Source organism: Poromitra crassiceps (genome assembly GCF_964638095.1).
Source record: "Poromitra crassiceps genome assembly, chromosome: 12".
NCBI classification, from domain to species: Eukaryota; Metazoa; Chordata; class Actinopteri; order Beryciformes; family Melamphaidae; genus Poromitra; species Poromitra crassiceps.
This window is the reverse complement of record NC_139632.1, coordinates 12,774,841-12,799,198: the sequence shown is the minus strand read 5'-3', so window position 1 is coordinate 12,799,198 and position 24,358 is coordinate 12,774,841. Positions and strand designations below refer to the sequence as shown.

At 43.0% G+C, this 24,358-nt stretch overlaps 1 protein-coding gene across 1 annotated transcript in view; it reads left to right on the top strand.

Moving 5' to 3' along the window:
* The window catches only part of LOC310786028 (insulin gene enhancer protein ISL-3-like), a gene marked incomplete at both ends in the record, with an annotated part of 36,819 nt that overhangs the window by 4,686 nt on the left and 7,775 nt on the right, over positions 1-24,358 (top strand). The window contains 2 exons of the mRNA XM_083647213.1: positions 4,806-5,131; positions 5,690-5,821. Coding sequence (XP_083503339.1) covers positions 4,806-5,131; positions 5,690-5,821 — 458 coding nt within the window. The remainder of the gene's footprint in view (positions 1-4,805; positions 5,132-5,689; positions 5,822-24,358) is intronic.

Below are 24,358 nucleotides of genomic sequence, written 5' to 3'. Positions count from 1 at the left end.
GTCGGTCAATAACTTCTGAACCACGAGCCGTAGAATCAAAATTCCACATCTACCGGTTTCCCTGGAGCATCGTGCATCTAACCTACTAGGCCACGCCCATTTCTGTTTGTTAGATTTTCCGCCATTTTGAATTTGATCAAAAACTTACTTTTGCGAGCTCCTCTTAGACCGTTTGGCCAAATCACACAAAACTTTTTCTGGGTCATCTATAGACTACCCCGACCTAAAGTTATTAAAGGATTTTGGATACGTGAAACCGTTTTGAAATGATAAATCTCGAAACTTTTAATGAAACACACGCCAACACTAAATTGCCCACAACTCATTAACCGGTCAATTACAACTACTGCTGCTACTACTGCTACCACTCCCACTACTACCAACACTACTACTACTACTATTACTACTTCTGCTACTATTATTACTACTACTACTACTACTACTACTACTACTACTACTACTACTACTACTGGAAGTTGGAATGTAGCATTTTGGGTGGGGTTAATGTGTTTTGGGGTTCTGCATCTGCTGTAGCATAATACATAGTTGGTTTAGATGTCACACAGTAATGCCCGATCCACAAAGACTTGACACCCACATTTTAATAAAAACAAGTTTATGCCATAATAAGGTTACATCCATGCCTTGCCATTGCTGTGGAAGGATGGTGTAGCGGTAGAGTAGCAGACACCAAAGCTAGAGGTCCTGGGTTCAAACCACGGCCAGGTAACTGTTTTATTTTTTGATAATGTAGAATGAAGGTTAATCTGGATATAATTATGTATAACGCTGCTGAATACACACTGTGTACATAGCAGAATAACTGAATATGCCTATTCATGGTAACGTCATATTTCGACGTCATCTTGACATTCCTGTGTAGATGTCTAAATGATCCCCAAATCGGCTGTGATTTGGCCTAGTCCTGGACGTCACTGAAAGATATATGAGAGGAAAAACATTCCGATACATTATTGTGTCTTCAGATGTGAAAGGTCCAAAAATAGAATTCAATCTGAATTATCCTTGTCACTCATGTGCTCATTGTAACAGCACAACCCACACCAATTAGTTCAAACACCTCCATTCAGGGCAGACTTTTAATGTAAAGTGGTGCATTATGTGTGTAATACAAAAATGTCCTTAATGGTAAATGGACTGCATAACAAGCTGCCATGCAGGGTGCTGGCTATAGTCACCAAAAGCAATTTCAGGGATAAAACCCATCAACCTTCTGTAGTGGACGCCACTACGCCCTGTGGTTTGATGTGTGTGTGGGAAAGACACAATGACAACTGAAAATTCTGATTTCAGAACACAAAAGCTCCATCATGAGACAAGAACTAACCTCTCCTGTTGCAAAACACGTTCTTGAACACAGCCACGCAATCTCCAGCTAACATTTCCAAGATATTGAAAAAGTTCATGAAACACCGCAAAATAAGGAGGCAACATGTGGGGTTTTAATTACTGTTACTGACTTACCTGTCTGAAGTTTAAAGTTGTTCATCCCACGTGGGGTTTGAACTTTGAGCCGCAATGGTCTTTAGTTAGCATAAGTCATGAGCTTTACCAAGGGAGCTATCCAGACTGTTGTATTTAATTTTGTAGACCATATTATATGTATCTGCAGAGCCAGAGAAGTACTTGTCGTATTGACAGTATGTTCTACCCAAATACCACTTTCTGTCCAGATACTTAAAGGGATATTGTACACAAAAACTGCTTTCTATCCAAGTACTACTTCAAGTCACAAGTACTTATGTGACCACAACACCCTGACTGACCCCATCACCCTTACTGACCACTACACCCTTACTGACCATGCTTGGACCCCGTCATCGCCGCTTGCGGCTATATTGTCTATTTGTTTTTCTTCTTTTTCTGCCCTAAAAGTGTGTGGATCTCAGAAACCATACCCTCCACATCACCTAAACTTTCCACATAGGTTCAAGAGGTCACCCCCTACTCGGAGAAAAAAAAATACACCAATCCACCAGATAGTGGCGCTATAACAGACCATTTCGCCTTATGGTCCATATCTTCTGAACCGTGTGTCCTATACTCAAAATTTCACTTATCCTGGATTCCTTGGATCAATATGCATCTATCCATATAGGCCACGCCCATTTGTGTGTGCCTAGATTTTCCCCCATTTTGAATTCTATCAAAAACCTACTTTTGCGAGCTCCTCCTAGACTGTTTGGCCAAATCACACAAAACTTTTTCTGGGTTATCTATGGACTACCCCGACCTAAAGTTATTAAAGGATTTTGGATACGTGAAACCGTTTTGAAATGATAAATGTCTAAACTTGTGTGTATTTGCTTTTGTTCTTTTCCTGCCCTAAAAGTGTGTGGATCCCAGAAACCATACGCCCCACATCACCCACCTTTCCACATAGTTTCAAGACATCACCCACTACTCAGAGGAAAAAATTACACCAATCCACCAGATGGTGGCGCTATAACAGCCAACCACCACTACTACTGCTGCTGCTGCTACTACTACTACTACTATTCTTAGTACTTCTGCTGCTACTACTGCTACCACTCCCACTACTACCAACACTACTACTACTACTATTACTACTACTGCTACTACTACTACTACTACTAGTACTGTTTGGAAACCGTCAGGTCACCGGATCTCAACCAAACTTTGTTTACTTGTGCACATACCAAGTCTGAATAAATGTGCACTATCTGATATAAACCCCCCAAGTCACCGGAAGCTTGGACCCCGCATCGCCGCTTGCGGCTATATTTTGTATATATTTTTGTTATTACAAATCATAATTAAAACCTATTCACCTGATCATTTTCACATAAATTACCTCGATAATGTGTTTTTTTATGTGCACTCCAGGGAGTATCAAACAGATATTGTTTGTTCATTTTAAGAATGGCATTTAGTGTAACTGTTTTTGCAAATTAACTGTTCTTAGTCCATAGTTTAAACTTTTCCACCAGCTTTCTATCATTACAGAATCAGTAGTACCGATGTTGCTCATTTGGTTATGCATTTCTGCTGCACTGCTGCTGCGTGAGGGTTTTTGTGTTATGTTATTATTATTACATTACATTACATAATACATTACGTCATTTGGCAGACTCTTTTATCCAAAGCGACTTGCAATAACACATTTTCGTCAGCAATAGAGCAATCAACTATGCAGCACAGTCTATGACAACTACAACTTCTGAAGGAACAGTGGTACAAGTTTAGTTTAGATTAGTATTGTTTTGTGTGTGTTTTTTTGTGTTTTTTTAAGAAAGAAGTTAGATCAAGAAGGGCCCAGATGGAGCCTGATTATTTGTTAAATGTTTTCTTTGTTCTTAACAAAAGCCCCCTGCTTTACAAAGGCTCCACTGCTGCTGCGGTGTGGCAGCAGTGCTGCGAGACTAGATGAGTAACATCCGTATATGCAGATGAACAGTGTTTACCTTCCCTCCATGTTGCCTGCACCGAGAGCTGCCTGGAGCTGGAGCTGACTGTAAATACAATCTGTAGCTCGAATAACAGCATGGCAGCCGGCGCAGCTTCAAGATCTGGGGCCGGTTGCACAAAGCACCTTAAGTTAAGATTTACCTTAGAGTCCGAGTTAAGGTGTTAAGGTTGCACAAAACACCCTTAAATCTTCTCCTTAAGGTTAAACATTTTAAGGAAAACATAAGCACAAGATTTAAGGGTGCTTTGTGCAGCTGATTCTATTGTATGGACACCTGAACTCGGACTCTAAGGAAAATCTTAACTTAAGGTGCTTTGTGCAGCTCTCTTCACTGGTTCGGGGAAGTAGAGCCTGCGAGACTTTTTACTTCAGCTTGGAGTGGGATTTATGAAGATATGATTTTGAAGAAATTCCCCCAAGGCATTCACGAAAACGAGACGGACGTGAGGTCACAGTGACATTGAACTTTGACCCTTGACCACCAAAATCGAATCAGTGCATCCTTCAGTCCAAGTGGACGTTGCCAAATTTGAAGAAATTCCCTCAAGACGTTCTTGAGATATCACGTTAACTAGAATGGGACGGACGGATGGACATGAGGTCACAGTGACCTTGAACTTTGAACTTTGACGACCAAAATCAGTTCATCAGACGGACGGACAACCCGAAACCTGACACAAATTAGACCACGGACCCCCCATTTGATAAGATTGTGTCCCAGGGTTCCCCATCTGATAATAGTTTTGCTTTTAGATGTTTTATTACACAACGTGTATTCAATCTCATTAGAGAGGTGAAGCCTGTCTGAGCTGAAAGTCTGCGAAGATTCCGCCTGCAGATGTCCTTGTGCAAGAGTCCACAAAATATCACTTTTTTGGATACATGTCTCTCACTCCCTGCTCTGAGCCTTATCTTCAGCCTTGAAAAGAAAAGAGTGACTGAGGGATGCTTCTGTGGTATGCAGCTGTATACTTAGAGAGAGAAAGAGAGAGACCTAACATTGCATTCATTACAATAGTTAAGCTAGTGGCTATAGTTTACATAATGAAAGACTGTGACTAATAACATATATAATAACTAATAACTAATAACATAAGTAATCAGTGAATAACTAATGAATACTTCGTAAACATGTGGATTCCTATCACAAAACCTATGACCAAACCTGTCATACATTCTGTCATTGTGTGGCTAGTAGTGAAAATAAAGTGTCCCCCTTTTTGCTGGGGACCCCCTGGAACCCCCTCAAGGACCCCTAGGGGTCACTTTGAGAACCACTGGCCTAGACAGTTTGCAGCCGGTCATCTTCCATCAATAATGACGCATCTGTCTTGTCCTCTCTTGTCCTTTACAGACTCAGCCTCACCCGCTGAGAGGAGGACGAGGGATCGGGGAGGGTGGGGAGTCCGGCGGCGAGGTGTGGTGCGAGTTCGGACCGTCCTGAGCGAGTCTCAGCTGAGAGTCCTGCTGGCCTGCTACTCCCAGACACCCCGGCCGGATGCCACGGCCCGGCACCGCCTCGGCCAGCTGACCGGCCTCAGCCCACGAGTCATCAGGGTCTGGTTCCAGAACAAACGCTGCAAGGACAAAAAGAGACGCGCCGCAGGAAGAGACAAGGACACCTACTCTGCTGTGAGCACTGAGCATGTGTGCATCTGTATCAGGCTGGTGATGATGATGGTGGGTGGGGAGGGGACGTTAGGGGTGGTTGTGTCTTGTCTGCCTGAATGCAAATAAAAACAGAATGTGTACATTTGGGGCGTCCGGGTAGGGCAGCAGTTCCCTGCCTACCAACACAAGGGTCGCAGGTTCCGAGGCCCCATGTTACCTCCGGCTTGATCGGCCGTCCATACAGGCACAATTGGTCGTGTCTCTGGGTGGGAAGCCGAGTTAAGGGTATATGTCCTGATCGCTGCAATAGTGCCTCCTCTGGTCGGTTATGGCGCCAGTTCGGGAAGGAGGGGAACTGGGGGGAATAGCGTGATCTGACCCCCCCCCACCACCTGGTGGCGACTGCACGTGTATCGAAGGAAGCATGTGCTACAACTTTCCCCAGATCGGCAGAGGGGGTGGAGCAACGACTGGAACAGCAGGGGAAATTGGCCAGTGTACAATTGGGCAGAAAAATCTGGAAAAAAGATTTGATTAAAAAAAAAGTAAGTTTGCTTATAATATTGTTAGGAAGAATTCAGAGTTTTTGAGTGTCTCCCTCACTCTCTCTCTCTGTGTGCTATGCAGTGTGAGCCAGCTGGACCGATGGTTGTCGTTTCCCCTGATCCTCCTGACTTTGCCCTGCAGATCTGTGTCTATGAGTCACCATGGCAACCACTGAGCAGTCACAAGGACCTGCCACTGTTTGAGGTGTCACCCGTAAGTCACAAATCTGATCCCATGAGGCACCATGGCATAGGTAGCAGCATGTGGTTGCAATTTCAATTTCAGAATTATAATTTGATGATTGCATTCCTTATATGTCTTATATCTATCAAGACATCATCTGTCTTTATATCCATTTACAGTATACAGCATTTAATGGGTCATAACATGCACCATGTAAAGTAACCGGGTCATGACAGGAATCTTCGATTCAAATATTCAGCTTCTTCTGTAGGACCTATGCATCTTAAAGTGTTTGTCATTTTGAAAATGAGGTTGTTTCCCTGAGTTTCTCGAGTTATGAGTTTTTTAATTACTGCCATGACACGCATTGAGGAGAGTGAAGAAACTGATCATATCTTTTACATCGGTAGACATTCATCGATTAGTCGATCGACAGAAAATTGATCGACAACTACTTTGATAATCGATTAATCGTTTTGAGTTTTAAAAAAATGGAAGAAAAAAGGTCAACATTATCTGATTCCAGCTTCTAAAAGTGAATATTTTCTGGCTTCTTTACTCCTCTATGACAGTAAACTCAATACCTTTGGATTGTGGGCAACGTCATCCTGGGCTCTTTGAGAAATACTGAACAGCATTTTTCACCATTTTCTGACATTTTATAGACCAAACAACTAATCGATTAATTGAGAAAAGTGACGACAGATTAATCGATAATGAAAATAATTGTTAGTTGCAGCCCTAAACTCAAAAAAAATCATATTTTATATTCTAAAATAACCCATTCGTTTGACTGAAAAGTAATATACTTGGAAGCAGCTTCCTCACTACTGGCCATGACTGTCTGTGCATCATCATTGCTGGCCTGGTCTGCACTAGTTTCTTTCATTTCTTCACAGAGCACATGGTCATCAGTGGACCTGGACTCACCACAGCAGCACAGCCATGAAGACACTATCACACTCCTAACCATCTGAAACAACCACATTATGCATCTTCAAGTGTTTTTGTTTTACTCTGTGATGATGGCGTTGTACTTGTCTCACTCTATAAAAAGCACCTGCCAATCATGTACAAAATGTAAAATAAAAAAACAGACAGCCAAATAATGTATTTATTATTATTATTATTATATTCTTATTATTATATTCTTATCATTGTTGTTGTTGTTGTTGTTGTTGTTGTTGTTGTTGTTGTTATTATTATTTTTATTCTTTAAAAGCTAACCAGTGAAAAGTTTACATACAGTAGATCACCCGTCATCACAAGGAGGGTTACCATGTACAGTAGATCATATAGAATAGAATAGATCATGTAGGGATGGGATGGGTGTCATTTCAGAATCACAATCACAATCACTTTTACTGCCACAATATGCAAGATTACATATACGAGGAATTTGTCTTAGTGTCAGTATGCAGCGTAGCGATTATGTCCATATTCAGAGATAAAGAAATAGGAAAAATAACTAAAAGACAATCACAATGTTGCAAGTGCAGTCCTATATCCACGAGTAGGAGGTGATCTGTATGCATTAAATATGAATTTACAGTCCAAGTTAAATAGGCATTCAATTAAATATGAATTACAGTCTAAGCGGTGCTCGATGTAGTTAACAAGACTGAGTAATCTAATGGGGTAACGTTCTGGTAGAAGCAGCTATAATACTTTCAAGTCACCAGTGAAGTCCAGCTGCTGTAGCTGTAAAGCTGTAAAGTGACATTTGATGGGGGGGGAGCCCATGTCAGTGGGCGGGATTTAGCTGAGTTAAGTAGGGGGTAGTGGCTTTTGTGGGGGGTAGGGTCCCTGGTAGAGGGGGCTTTCGGCCTTGTTGAAGAGGCCGATGGTGGTTGGGGAGAAGCTGTTTTTGTGGCGAGAGGTTCTGGTCTTAACAGACCTCAGTCTCTTGCCGAGGGGGAGTGTTTTGAAGAGTTTGTGGCCAGGGTGGGAGGGGTCAGCCATGATCTTATGAGACCACATAAGTGTCCTGGCTGTGTGCAGGTCCTGCTGGCATGGCAGGTTGCATCCAATCACCTTGGATGATGCGGATGATGTGTTGCAGTCTGTTAATGTCCTTGAGAGTGGCAGCAGCCTACCAGACGGTGATGGAGGTGAGGAGGATGGACTCAACGATGGAGGTGTAGAAGTGCACCATCTGGCACTTTGAATTTCTTCAGCTGCCACATGAAGTACATCCTCTGCTGTGCCTTCTTGGTGAGAGCTCTGATGTTCAGCTCCCATTTCAGGTCCTGGCTGATGATGGATCCCAGGAAGGGGAAGGACTCCACAGTGTTGACTGGGGAGTCACCCGGGGTGATGTGTAGCAGAACACACCGTTCTGCTACAGTTTTCAGACTCTGGTTTGGTGGTTGCGACTGATTCAAAATTCCCCATAAAAACAAACAGTATGAGGAAGCAAGCCTCTGATCTGTCATCAAGGATTCCATTCCAAACTGAAAGTAACACTGCACACACACACACTGATGGATCTTTTCCAAGACTTTGGCTGTGTTCCGATCTGCTAGTAGTTTCCCCCTTCAAAGTGAACTGAGTGCACATAGTATGTTAAGTAATATGGCTGAATATAGCCTGTGCAGTCCACTTTGCTGGGAACTACTAGCTGATCGGAACGCAGCCTTTGTTGAAGCAACATACATACGTAGGAAGACAAGTATTCAGCTTCCACATCCTGTTTCCCCTGTAATTTCATGTAGCAGTAGCAGCAAAAGCTTGGGGGCAATTTCAGTTTTGGTTCACCTCTGTGCTCTGTCCCAGTTCTGGAACTAGTTAGGGTTCAGGTTGAAGGGCTAAAAATAGTAGGCCCTGTTCCCCTAAATCCATTATCACAACAGAAATAGGATTTCTAAACAATTCAAACCTTCAAACAGACCAGCAGAATGCAATTAAAGAGGGAAAAAGGCTATGAAACAAACCCTACTGCCAGTGAAGCTTTCATAATAGATTTAGATAGCCGTATTATATATTATATAATTATGCCTTTATTGATAGGACAGTAGGCAGACAGGAAAGCTGGGGAGAGAGAGACAGGAGATGACATGCGGACAAGGGGCCACGGATCGGACCCGGGTTGGCCGCGTGAAGGACTAAGCCTTAAATTGTGGTACATGTTCTACCAGGTAACTAATTATTATTCATGTGTGCATGTCTGTTGTGAAAGCTTCACTTGCTGACAGGTTTGAGTCAGCCTTTCTCCGTGTAATGTGGACAGTTTGACAACTTTTTACACATATTCCAATCCTTTTACTCCTCCTGCATTTGAAGGGAACATTCTAACATTGTAACTACCATTCCACAAGGGGGCGATGCTGCCCTAAGCATGGAGAGTCAGGGATGGAAAGCCGCACAACCTCATCAAATATCCTTCATTTTCTCAGCAAGTTATTTATTGCATAGCGGCGCACAGAAGATCAGCTGACGAGCTGCACACAGAAGATCAGCTGACGACATTCCAAAATATGGCACAAGAGTTTAGGCTACTCTGGGAGTGAAGCTGTCCAAACGCAAGCCAGCAGATCCTCTGTGAGTTCCTGACTGTGTCTTGTGGCTGGTCTGGGCCTAGATGGGGGAGAGATTGCTAGCTGTGCAGTGCAGTCCTAATTGGGCTAATTTTCAGTTTTCTGGCCTCTCTGTTTGCACTTGGTTCTTTGCCTGCACACAGTATGTCTTACTCCTGTTTGTGCATTGTCAGAAATGTACTTTTCAAAAGTGATTGGTAAACAAACAGACACAGAATAGCCTAGATGTGTGACTTTCCATTTCATAGTTGCACAGACCTTCCTGGCTTCCTGTCAATTCACTTCCTTGTTCTTTTTTCCTAATGATCTCAGTTCTCTCTCTCTCTCTCTCTCTCTCTCTCTCTTCTCTCTCTCTCTCTCTCTCTCTCTCTATTAATGATCTCTCTCTCAGTCTCTCACTCTCTCTCTCTCTCTCTCTCTCTCTCTCTCTCTCTCTCTAATGATCTCTCTCTCTCTCTCCCCCTCTCTAAACAGGATGTTTGTGGCTCAGCGGGCCTTCCCGGCAGCAGACCAGTGCAGCGCTGATGATCAGATAGCGTGGCTGTGAGCTTCCAGCTCTCCCAGCACTGTGGCAGCTTAACTGGGATTTAGAGCTTCCATTCGGCTTCTCCACTAAACCAACACACAGCAAGAGACAGCAAAACACAGCTCATGCAGCCCGCAGCACGCGGCCGGGCGCCCCCTCTCTGGCCCTCTGCTCAGAAGCCTATTTCAGACTGCTTGTCATCCTCACAGGCCTATCTATCCTACATAACGCTGCTGTTGGGTGGAAACCTTGTATCTCCAAATTTGGCCATTTTCTTTTTATTTCATAAATGGATTTAGGGGGTACCCAAAAATAACCTGTGAAAGTTTCAGGTACTTTGGACCAGTGAAATATGTTATATTACTGGTTAGTAATGTTGTTATTACTATTACACTGTATATTAAAATGTGAACGTTTTTTCTTCCTTGTGAAAAATAGCTTTTTTGGAGATACAAGGTTTCGGCACGAGGGGGGGGGGGGGGGGGCTGGGGGGAATAGCATGATCCTCCCCCGCGCTACGTCCTGCCAGTGAAACTCCTCACTGTCAGGTGAAAAAGAAGCGGCTGGCGACTGCACACGTGTCGGAGGAAGCATGTGCTAGTCTACGGCTCTCCCCAGATCGGCAGAGGGGGTGGAGCAACGACCGGGACAGCAGGGGGAATTGGCCAAGTACAATTAGGGAGTAAGTGTGACAACTGGCGAGCAGTCCAATGATGAATATGACAGTTTGAGTCACTGATGTAGAAGTAGGTCTGAGTTTTACACTTCTTATGAAGATAACTGTTGTGTTTGTCTACATTGTCGAATTGCTCCCGATGGCTGTGCCAGCACCCTGCGTGGCAGCTGGCCGCCTTCGGTGTGTGAATGGGTGAATGTAGGCACATTGTAAAGCGCTTTGGATAAAAGCGCTATATAAATGCAGTCCATTTACCATTCCATTTACCATTGTGGTTGATGCAAAGATGCAAGGTCACACTTCCTTGTTATCTCCGCCAGGAGATTATGAGATTGTCGCTGTCTGTGCGCAGGGCCGTAGCCAGGGTTCCGAAATAGGGGAGGTCCAGCAAGGGGAGGGCGCCGCCGAAAAAAAATTGAGTTTTCCCCCCCCCTTTTTAAGCCATATTTAGAGTAATATATCATTTTAAATCAACATTAGGATTATACTGTTGTGATGTCATTATTCAGTATATTCTCTTTCATGTCACCACCTGCTCAGCTCTCCTGTCAACATAATTGTAACTAACAAACACAAACTGTTTTAGCCAAATTCATATCAAAATGACACCTACAAACACAGGTACACAACCCAAGCCGTACACAACACACAAAGTCATCATCGATAATAAAAAAAACATACAGAGGGACATTTACTTTTTCCTGATAGGAACGATTGAAAAATAAAATATATATATAATATATTATGTTGTTTTTAACTTTACACCACCTCTTTTTGTTACTTATTGGGTCATGAAACTGAAACCATGCATATAGCCACCTGCATACCTGACTTCGGGAGCTTGGCAATTGGCATCATGCATGATTAGCCAGTAGCATCCCAACGTGTCACACAGGTAACATTACTTAAGAGACAGACTAGACACTTACTTTCTTGGTTGTTGCTAAAAAATCTGTCAGTGTCACTCACTGTCTGTCGTTCACTTCGCTCACTGTCTCGCAGCTCGCTCACCTTCAATTATCTCGCCAGGCAGACAGACAGTCATCACTCACCACCATGCTGCTGCTCTCTCGGAATCAAGTTACCGCGGACGCGGCGTCAGATGACTTCCTGCCTGACCTGCCTTTCGTTTAAAAATAAAAGCGATCCCGTGTTTTTCATGCTTTTCCATGCAGATTGTTTTATAATAATTTTTTTTTTTTTTTTTTTTTTTTTTTTCTCTCTGAAATATTAGGGGAGGTCCGGACCTCCCCGTCCTCATAGCTAGCTACGGCCCTGACTGTGCGTGTTTTCTGTCTGGTTGGCTTCCTTTCTCACGGTTAAGTCAGAAAGAATACAACCGAAACTTCCTGTTACAAATTTCACAATTAAAGTATAGGCTACCAACAGTTATCCGAAATACCCCAAATACTCCGCCAGGAGATTATGATTTACATTGTGCTTGATGCAAAGATGCAAGGTCACACTTCCTTGTTATCTCCGCCAGGAGATTATGAGACTGTCGCTGTCTGTGCGTGTGTTCTGTGTGTTTTCTGTCTGTCTGGCTTCCTTTCTCACGGTTAAAGGTCCTTACACACCGAGCACGTTTTTTTCGTGCGATTAATTCGCACGGCAATAATATTTTCCGAACCTATATCAGTCAATGCGGTAACACTTTACAATAACGTACACAAATACTATAGCTAGTAGTTACTAGTAAACTAACCATTAACTAATAGCCAGTTAATGAGTAGCTAATGAAAAATTTGGCATTAGTCAATCACTAGTTAATCATAGTTAATGAGTAGGTAGTCATTAGTTAATGATTAGTATCTAATTTCCTGAGTAGAGTAGTTAATCATTACCTAATGATTACTAAATGTCAGCTCGTGAATAGAGTAGTTAATCATTACTTAATGATTCCAAAATGTCAGTGTGTGAATGTATTAGTTAATCATTAGTTAATCATACATTGTGAGTATAGTAGTTAATCATTAGTTCATGATTAGTTGTTAGTTCCTTAGTAGAGTAATTACTCATTAGTTAATGGTTAGTCAATGGTCAGTTTGGGAGTATATAGTTAATTATTAGTTATTCATTACTTAATTACTTAATTATTACCTGTCCATTAGTTACTCTTTTTGTGTACCCTATTGTAAAGTGGTGCATCATACTCAGTAGTTTATGAATACTGAATCATTACTTAATTATTACCTGTCCATTAGTTACTCTTTTTGTGTACCCTATTGTAAAGTGGTGCATCATACTCTGTAGTTTATGAGTACTGAATCATTACCTGTCCATTTGTTACTCTTTTCGCACCCTAATATAAAGTGAAAGATATCCTTATCAAATAAACTCTCCCTTCCAGGTGAGATTCAAACCCTGAACCCCAAGATTGTTAAATTGTAAGTCTGGTTCTCTACCATCTGAGCTAACCAGCCTGTTGTTTGGTAGAGCCATACTATAGGTCTGTAGAGTCAGAGACATAGTATGCTGGGGAATTTCAACATTTATCTGTCAGTGCAATGGTAGATTTTCATGACCGGAGAATATTATTTGATTGCTTAATAATTTCTTGCGTCATAATAAACAGAGATTGCCTCCAAAGATTGTGGTGTTGTTGCTGTTGTTGTTGTTGGAGGAGGATATAATGTGCGAAATCATGACGTTATCTGAATCATGTAGGCTATTGCATGCAGACAAGCTACTTCTCCATTGTCTGGTGATAGGCACACTTGGATCAAAATTATAAGATGTTTGGAAATTAATATGTTGATGTTGAGTGAATGTGAAATCAACCAACCCTGCACCAGAAGAAGAATAGAAGAAGAAAAATACCCTGCCAACAGCCTTCAAATCTCCAGACTCCTTATATGTATTAAAATGTGGTGATGTCTGTAATTACAATACATAGCCTACACCATGCAGCATGGATTTCAAACTTAAAGAATGTTCCTCCTCACCGGTGGGCTGTACTGTTACGGAAGCGTAGAGCTGCCACACTGGGAAAATAAAATATTTTAGGTATCTCGTTATAATGAGATAATTATCTGTTATAATGAGAATATCTCATTATAGCGAGATAATTATCTCATTATAACGAGATACTGAAAATATTTTATTTTCCCAGTGTGGCAGCTCTACGCTGCCGTAACTAACAAAACAATACACATCTCAACAAATAATAACAAACAAATACTTAAAAAAAAAGACATCAAATACAGCTACCAAACATAGAATACAGAAAGAAAGAAAAACTGATTATTTGGACCAGTGTGATGAAAACATAGACACAGGAATACACTCAGTCAGACTGCCCTTCAGACGACCCCAATCTAATAATATGACTAAAAAGACTATAAATAGATAAATCTACAATCAATCTGAAACAAATAAATACATAAATCAACAAAAACAGAAAACACTCATTCCAAATACAGTATATAATACATAAATAAAGACTGGTTATTTGGCCCAGTGTTACACTCAGTCAGACTGCCCTTGAGAAACCCCAATCCCACACTTCATCGTTTGACCGCATCACCTAATAAAAAAAAAAACAATTATTCTAACACAAAGTCACAATAACAAACTTGACAAAAACACATAAATACGTGGGTGACAACACATAAAATAAACCCATCATGAATACATAAACAAAACACTACAATAAAAGCAGCCAATAATAATAACAAATTACAATAGCATCTCAGGGCACTTTCACATATAAGCTGTTTAGTCCGCTTTAACCGCGCCAGAGTTCGTTTCCTCGGATAGTGCAGTTTATTTGGGGTGGTGTGAAAGCACAAACGAACTCTGTGACGGAACAAACAAACAACCTCGGGTCCGCTTGAAAACGTGGGTCTCGGTTCGCTTCCAAGTGAACCCTGGCGCGGTTCGTTTGTTGTGTGAAAGCAACACGGACTAAACACAAGAGCGCCAGTGCATCTCATGCCCTCATGTAGTGCATCATGAGTAGAAGACGGTAGAAGGGAGCAAAACAAACACTGCGGCGTGCACACGTGTACAGTACCTGCGCACCGCATCGTGACATACGTCGTCATAACAACATCACATTTCTCAACAGCTGGCCGGCTTGCCTATCTCCTTCGGTATGTAGGCTACTCTCATATGCAGAATGACATGTTCAACAGCTTGCTGCCTCATCTGCTGCTCATATTGGGCACATTCTTGTTAAATAATTATTTGATAGTAACACCAAAGTAAGAAATCCCAATATCGCAGGTGGTGTTGCTCCATGGTTTGTGTTTTGCGGATTCACTTGTGTTGTTCAGTCAGCCCTCAGCCAGGCAAGAAGCCTGCTGGAGAGTAGACATTTCCCTTCTCTATTCTGTCCAATAGATGAGTGACTGTTTCGACCATGTGACATTGTTTAGAAAGTTTTGTGCGCTTGACAAATTGAGGTGTGAAAGCGAACCAGACCAAATGAAAATCGCAACAATGTTGCAACTTCACCCCCCCCAATCGCACCGAGTCCACCAGCTTATTATGTGAAAGCGACAGTATGAGAACAGTCGCTAACACATTACATTCTGGCGATGTCTTGTCACACACATGCTCTATGGGTCAGCTTGGGGGACACCGCCGGCCTGGCGGAGATCTGCACTCCACCGAGTGCACTTTTCTAGTATTGTACTGCGTTGCATGTGAGCCTACTTACCACAATATCAGATGCTTGTGGCTGGTTGACAAGAGGATCTGAATCATAAGCACAAGTAGTTTGAACAATGCCTCTGTTGCTCACGTCCTTATTCCTTTGGCGCCTATCAAGAGATGAGGGGCTTTCACATGTTCAGGAAAGAACTAAAGGTGGAACAACATGTGTTTTTACCGAGTGTGTTTTTTCCTTTTGCTATTGCAGAGCATTGATTGTGATTTGATACATGATAGTCAAAAAAGAGAGATTTAAATCAGTTGTGGGAACTGTGAAGAGAAGGAAAAGCAGGGAAACTGGTATAGTAACACTCACAGCAGTGTGTCCTGTTCTGTTCTCTTGTTTTATTAATAGTCTACTACTTTTACATAGAAGAAGAAGCCGTTGTGGAAACAGTGGAGGGCATTTCCTGTGAGACGCAACAAGCTCAAATAAAAACACAGGAGTGGAAAGATGTGGTTCTGCCCTGTCCTGTTTTGCTCTCTCTCTCTCTCTCTCACACACACACACACACACACACACACACACACACACACACACACACACACACACACACACACACACACACACACACACACACACACACACACACACACACACACACACACACACACACACACAGCTCTGTCTCTCCCTTCCAAGTTCCAGCTCTCCTCCTACTCTCTGGCCAAACCACTCCTTTCCGTGCATGCACCTTTTTTGGCACTAACGCTCCTCATAAGTGGCTCGCAAACTGACTTCGGGTGAAAAATACTTTTTTGAAGGTGTCACTTTTCAAGCTCCCGCTATGTAAACACGCCCAACGATGTCTGGGATAAAAGGATAAACATAAATCTATTTTGACCCCAGTGTAGGGATCAAAGGAGGTCAAACACAGGCCCTATAACTGCGTCCACCTCCACTCTGACTGACACAACTGATTCTCTGTTGGCCGGATTTCCACGCATGTTTTTTCTTTCCAAACATGCACAAGAAAGCTGAATGTGAATTAGGCCCAGTAAGTAGTGTCATTAAGTCAGAGACGCCCAGACACATAGGCCTTTCACACAGAGGACCCACTGCTGTGTGTACGTACACATGTGCCATAGATACAGGACGCACAATTAGTCTCCTGTTTGAATCCACGGCTAATCCATGGACCCCCGCCCCTCTCTCCAGTCTCCATACTGAGGGCTGAGGGCCGTTTTAAATATTACATCACCTCTCAACGGTCACTGGAACATACTGGACATACTGTAACATGTTAACAGTTCAAACCTGAAACATTATGCTGTTTGTGTATTTTGCAAATGCTTGCTTCGCTTGGTAATGGCATATGTCCCTTCTCATGTTCTTGGCACGTATAGCCGTGACTGTCAGATTGCATTCTGGTAGGCTAGCTGCTAGCAGACTTTCACGAATGATGACACAACCTTCACCCCTATTAGAGAGGGCATCATCTAAATCAGTGATTCTGACATTTTCCCCCCCAAATTTAAAGAAAGAACATTTATACGCAAAACTGAGAACTTTATTATTCTTAGATAATGATTTTGTCCCAGCCAGTCTCAAGAAAATTGTGAAATAGTAACATTTGTCCACAGCAAAAAATGTTACAGTTTAACAATAACGGCTCTAAAATTGTTAGATGGTAACTTATTATTGTTTGTGTGTGTGTGTGTGTGGGGGGGGGGTTAGGGTTCAGCCCAGCCTCCAGAATTCCATCACTGTCTATCTGTATCGTATGTAGAGAGAAAACGGTGAAACTATCATCAAAATAGTTATTCTATACATTCTCTAATTGTGTTAACTTCTTGTAAATGCAACAATGGTGCATTCATCAATTTGCTGGGGGCCCCCCTGGAACCCTGCAACGACCCCTGGTGGTCCACAGACTCAACGTTGAAAACTACTGGTCTAAATGACTCATAGTACCATTACCATCATGTGTTTTCCATTAGCTCATCTCTTTGTCAAGCCTTAATAATAGATGCTAATTTTACATGAGTAGTCTACAATCCAGGAAAATCAAACTCCTCGGGCCGTCTTCCACTATTACAATCTTCAACCATCTTTAGGCAGTCGGTTGCTTTTTCCAAGTGCACTGTTCCTCCTGCCACGAAACTTTCCAAGGCAGCCAGAATGCAAAGTGAGTGATGGCCTCGGTGGTGGCTGTCTGGTAGGGAGGCAGTCCGCCGGGAGATCGGACGGACGTCTTAATCTCTTGGTCCCCGTCCACGGAAAACAACCACGAGGGTCAGAGCTGCACGGAGAAGCATGGAGTTCAACAAGCGCCTCGGAAAGACCGATTTCGACGTGATGCCGTTCACTCCTTGTTGATAAAACGTTGTCCTGAAAGGCTGCCTCGCTCCTACAATGTGATTAGAACATAGCCTGCTCATGAGGTGTAGAACCAAACAATACTGGGCAATGTCACAAGCTTGGCAGATTGGACGTTGAAATATAAGCAGCGGTGCCAAACACAAACTCACGCCCACGAGATAAGATGCCCGTCACTGCCAGCAGTCACATTTCATAATAGAATAAAGATAATATTTAGAGCTTTGATTATTGACTTTAGAAATGGCGCTGAGCGTATGTGTGTGTGTGTGTGTCAAGGTTTCCAGGTGGGGTTTAGGCTTGTAGGGTGATGGATGGTGTTGGAGCCATACCTTCACTTTCCTGGTAGTGCTTTGTATGTTTTGGTTTAGACTCAGAGGGATACAGTCCAGAGAGGTGCAAGGCCAGGGCCAGGGTGTAGGGTTTGGTGTGTGTGTGTGTGTGTGTGTGTGTGTGTGTGTGTGTGTGTGTGTGTGTGTGTGTGTGTGTGTGTGTGTGTGTGGGTGTGGGTGTGTGTGTGTGTGTGTGTGTGTGTGTGTGTGTGTGTGTCTCTGTGTGTGTGTGTGTGTGTGTGTGTGTGTGTGTGTGTGTGTGTGTGTGTGTGTGTGTGTGTGTGCGTGCGTGCGTGCGTGCGTGTGTGTGTCTCTGTGTGTGTGCGTGTGTGTGCGTGCATGCGCGCCCGTGTGTGTGTGTGTGTGTGTGTGCGCGCCCGTGTGTGTGCACATTTGTGTGCGCGCGTGCATATGTGTGCGTGCGGGCATATGTTTAGTTTCCTTTAACTCTGTTGGGTCTCAGGTGGTCCAGCCCAAAGGCCAAACGGTCGGAAAGGATGATCTCAGAATGAATGTCATCTCCGAGTGTTTATAGAGAGGGCACACGAACCCTGGAGCGACCTGGCATCTGACCCCGCCATTGTTGGCCCCACTGTCTGCGGCCCGCGCGGTTTATTTTCACAGCGCGTTCCCCTGAAGCAACCCTCCTCCATCCACCTCCTCCATCGCTCTCTCCTCTCCTCTGTTCCCTTCACACTCCATCAATAAACAGCCCGTCGCCGCGCTCACAGACACCCTTTCTCGTCCGCCACTGGAGCATAATGCGGGGTGTCGTACGTACCCCCTTCCGGCTGCCCTGCACCCCCACAGCTCCGGGGGGGGGGGGCGTATGTGGGATGACCGGGTCGGCCGGCTGGCTGGGTGGCGGAGGAGAACGGCTGTGATCTCAGCAATGTGGCCGCATACGGTCCTGTGTTACACTCATAAACACAGGTGGAGCGCAGCACCGCGCAGGCCAGGGATGCAAGTGTGTGTGTGGGTGTGAGGGTCCAGAGGGAAGCTGAGAGGACATATGCCCCACAGATGCCCAGAAGGTCTCCAGAAGATCTGTACAGTGACTCACAAACAAAGGGGATTAATCACCTTCACCAGTGTGTGTTTTGGTATGGCTGATCGTGCCATATGAAGAGGATGAGATCTCTTTAGATCTGTGAATACCGCTGTATGGATCAGCAGGTCACCCCTCAGCCACAGAGAGCCTATTATCTACAAGCTGTTACACAGTAGATGGAATTACCAGCCAATGAAATCTATGACCCTGCAAACTACTGCTCGACAATGGAACATATGGCTTTGCAGACCAGAGGTGAATAGATAAAAAAAAAAAAAAAAAAAAAATCATTGGATATACCCACTGAAAAAAAACACATTTTAGGTTAGTTTTAATCCATGTAGGTGAAAAAGACCTAAAAAAGATTGACTTAGTGTCACCCCTGTCACAGAATAATTGCAATTTCCTTTGGGCTGTATTATGAGGTGAAAATAGGTTTGATGTCCTTATGTGTAAAACCTTTTCCCTGAACAGACCTGAGTGAGACGGCTCTACAAAATATGATTCTGATTTGCAACATAAAAGTCAAAGAAAGGTTTTTTAACTTGTTCTATTCACATATCATCATGTGTATTGTGTTTGGGCTGCGTGGTGGAGTAGGCATCTTTTGGGCCCTCGCGGGCCAGTCACAGTGGCCCTGTCCAATGAGATGTGAAGTTTGTGTTTTTAGCCTTTATTTGGGCCGGCTTGTCTCTGGAGCCGGGGAGCTTTAGCACAGCCGAGCCTGTCTTATTGTTGTTGCCGGTTGAGCGGTCCCCATGGCTGCCCTCTGCTACCTCTGCAGATCTCTATCCAGGCTTTCTTTATGTGTCACACAGGCCACAGAGCCCACTGTCTCTCTGTCAGTTAGAGGCTGGCAGCCTGGATCTGACTGACCCCCATTCACACACTGATTCATTCACAGACCATTCACTTCACACAGCCGTGCCAGGGTCACATGGGGAAATAGCACTGGACTTGCTTAACAGCTATATGACCGTGCACACGTACTCTACCTCTCATATCCAGTGGTTTCACAGTTTCTCCTTTCATAATGTATTTCATGCACCTCAATATTTTCAGGATAACCATGATGTGCTGCTGGTCAGACAACTGCAACTGCATGCAACCATGCTGTGTAGCCAATGCTGCTCCATTGATATATCTGAATTGTTTATTGCATGTAGAATATTTTGTATAGGCTACACATGGCAGCCTTGAATAAGGACTTTTTTGATTGTTAAGAGTGTAGATATACCGTAAACTTTCCCCCCGCTTAATAAGGGAATCAAAGATGGCATAATGCATTTGTCCGAACAAAAGATACACATTTTGTGTGTAATTTATGAAAGTGACCTCTGATAAGAATGATCTGTTGCTATAGCCAAAGTTCAGTCAGGGAGACTTTTCTTATGCACTCTCTCTAGTTTTAGAGATGGGAGATTTTTCCTATGCATCAACTTCCTATGATGTCAGCTGTCATTTCCTGCTATCGACATTTATCCTATCAGATCTCTACACGTGTTCTGGGAAGCGAACAGATTCCTGTCTTGTCAAGTCAAGTCAAGTTGTACTTTATTGTCCACAAGGGAAATTCACTTTGTTAAGGTCAGTACAGCGAAAACAAGACAATATATAAAAAAGTGAATAGATCACAGCATACAAAATATGTATGCTGGCATACCATTTCATTGCTGCAACGCCACCGCATCTTGCATCATCTGATCAGCTCCTCAAGAGGGAGATTCCTACTGAAGGAATGAGGCTCCATTGGTTACCTACAGGATGTTCATCTCTCCAGTGCTCTCACCACCAGCAGCTTTTAGACTTTGACTTTGACATAATATGCTGCCTTCGTGAACATAATTTAACGATAGAGTCTAATCACCAAAGCCTTACTATAAATCCTAGACTCATCTGCAATTTTAATCATGCAATAAACCTTGTCATCCATCCTTGACTTATTATTTCTCCTAAGTCCTCCCTTAGGAGCAATAAAGAAATGCACCTGATGCACATACTGAACATCTCCATTCACTGTAAGAACTGCGAGACAAATAAGATGGCCACACTCAGATTACTGATAGATTGATTTGGTTGATAAATTGAGATAGAGTTTTCTCCTTACTGACTAGAAATACTAGAAGCATTATATGGAAGCACAATGGAGTGGATGGTATCACATACATTCACATCTGGTCGCAGCTATTGTGAATTTGCACTTATTTGATTATTAATACTATTAATACTATTATTATTACAGAAAATCCTCCAACCAATAATAGGGCAACCACTTCAAAAATTTTGGCAAATACCAAACAATAACAAAAAAGTTTTCCCATATGTAACATTTATGTTGAGTAAAAGAGAACAGTCAAAAAATGTGATTAATATTAACATAATCTGATGCATATACCAGTCCCCCCCCCCCCCCGTAGGGAGCATGTTCCCTACAGTGTGGGAAAATTCCCCTTACAAAATGTGTATCTTTTGTATTGTAAGACAAAGTAATATAATGTTATGATTTCATTATCTTATAAATGTGTTCCTCCAAGCATGTTTCTTGGGTACATATAATATTGATATTCAAATTATTATTTGAAGTGCTATATGTATGTGTATGCATAGTGTATAGGGCTAGGTTTAGGCATATGTAGGCAAGTATATATCTTAGATTGTAGGTTTACACAGTTTGTGATGTCTTGTTCTTCTTGTATCATGCTGTGCTGGTATTTACTGTAAAACTGATGACAGTGATTGTCATTCTAAAACTGTAGGCCTACTTCTCCAGCACAGACCACGACAACTGAAAAGGAAAGGAGTTTATTGCAATGAATAGGTTGGGAATGAGTGGGGTCGTGGTGCAGCATCTGGGAATACTAGTGGATTGTGGTGATGGAGTTTGGTCTGTTGGTCTGGTCTTCTCAGGCTCCAGCTGCCTTCACTGGGAGGTCCGTCTGCTCCATGAGGGTGGGGGTGGGAGGGGGTTTCTCTGGCCTCGGGTGAGATTGGGTGCGGAGATGGAGGTGGTGGTGGTGGTGGTGGTGGATGGAGCATGATTTGGGGGTCACGGGAACATGTCTGGAGCGCCACACACTGAACTACTTGAGCATTCCTCCGCCTCTCAAGGGAACCACAGCCTCTGACCTCCTCTTATAGAACAGACATGGCCCAGACAGACAGCCAAGATATACAGAAAAGGATGCACGTTTTTTTGGGGGTCTAATTTGCTGTGTTTAGATTTTTCAACCCTAGATGTTTGTTTGTGTGTTTAGCAATAAAGAGTAATGGTTCTGGTGTGAAGGAGAGAGCGCAACTGTGTGCACAAACATGCAGAAAAACACTTTTTCAACACCTACATGCCCACGGTCAAGTCTATACAAATACATTTGTCTTGCGCGAGTTACCGGTAACTATCCACGAGCATCAGCACAAGGTCATGCCAAACCCATGGAGTATAATTTATTAGTGCACACATATACTCACTTACACACACACACACACACACACACACACACACGCACACACACACGCACGCACACACACGCACGCACGCACGCACGCACGCACGCACGCACGCACACACACACACACACACACACACACACACACACACACACACACACACACACAATTCTGCAAGTTTCCCAGGCATCAGAAGAGCAGTGCTGAGAAAATGGGGCAGACTCAAAGGGCATGATTGTTTACATGACTGAGGGCCAAGTTATTTTGAACATATTTTGTCCAGGCAAAGGCTTGAACTGTTTAAGACCCCAGTCGTAAAGAAAATAAATAATGCTATTTGATCGCGATGTCGCAAGTTCCTATCTGATCGTGTGAGAAGACGGATGGTGACATTTTAAAGATGAGGCAGTGAGAGTAAACAATTTAGATATGACATATTTACAAGCATTAATGTCATTTTAAGGTCCAGGGCCTTTTTGTTATCTCTTTTTTTGTTGCCCCAGCATTAAACAGTCATACATTCCCATCTTCCCGTTTCTGATTGTCACTTCCGTCTTCTAATGACAAATTGTGTTGTCAAAAAGGTCCTTTTGTTTGTGGGTGAGACAGAAAACTTCTTCCCCATCATACCTGTTGGAGAAAAATATAAGTTCCATTGCCATTTCCTAATCAATAAGCTATAAGCTATAATTGCATACACATAATTAATGCTATAAGTTAACATGACATGACATCTCTCACACATATAGGACTGCTCCTTTTGCTGAGACCTTGGTCAGTGCGTCGTGTTCCAATAACAACTCTCTCAGTCAGACTGAGACGCACACACATTTCCAAGAGATCATCCCATTCCTCTCCCCTCCTCTCTGCTCTTCCTCCTCTCTCTGAGTATAAAGCATATGTTAAACTGTCAGCCATTTGCTGAATATTTGGACTCTGTATAACATATCAAAATGTGTACATTGAGATTCAGCCCTCTGACAATACATATTGCAGAGAATGTTATGGTAATAAATATACGTTTATGAGACATCTTCCTAGACTCCTGGCTTCAATTTATTTGGTTTAGATAGGCTGTTATAATTATCACATTTAGCGGAGAAGAGAAATTCTATTCTCTATCAATACCTTTCTCTACTTTACTTTACTTTACTTTATGGTTTATTTAGACAGGACAATGCACATAAGACCCATCCATCCATCCTTTGATGTTGCTATTTTGAGTTGGGCCCAGATAAAACAGTTATCTGAAGAGAGCAGCAGGAATGGTCCTCAGACAAGCAGCCACCTGGAGCTCTTAAAGACTCCACAGTCCACTGATAACCCCCCAGCACCACTACCCCAGATACACTTATCATTTCTCAAAGCTCTACCCAGGACCTCCTAGAGAGAGACAGAGGTGCCAGCACGCCACAGAAGGAAATATGTGATGGAGATACCGATAATGATCTCACGGTTTTAACGAAACAGCATCTGTCAAATATAGACAGGTATAGAGGCTTTGCAAACAAATCTCACAAATCAAGGCTATATCATGGAGGTCTATTGGAGAATGTGTGTGCAAATAATGGCTAAATAAATATAACAACTGTTTCAGAAATAAGTATACAGATGCTATAAATACAATTGATAAATCTACAGTATCAGGTAGTTTCCAGAATCTCCTAAAATTAGGCTACTGTGACACAGGAAACTTGGCTTTCCTAGCTCGCTTTCTAGCCAGCAAAAACAGCACAGAAATGATCCATGTCTATTTAAATCTGTTGTTGTATATATGGCTGTCAGAGGATGCATTACGTCAAACGAACGTCGAATATTAATTGAATGGAGCTGGAGCTGTTTGTCATGCAAAAGGTCTCAATTTTGTATATTTCTTTCGGGGGAAGTGCGTCGACTGCAGGACAGCGGGGTGAACGCTCGAGGCTTTCCCTTTCCACGGCCAACACCCCCTGACTTCCCACTAAACGTTACATTCCCCAACAGCTCCCTCACCACCACCGGAGCCTGCGTCAGATTGGCATGACTC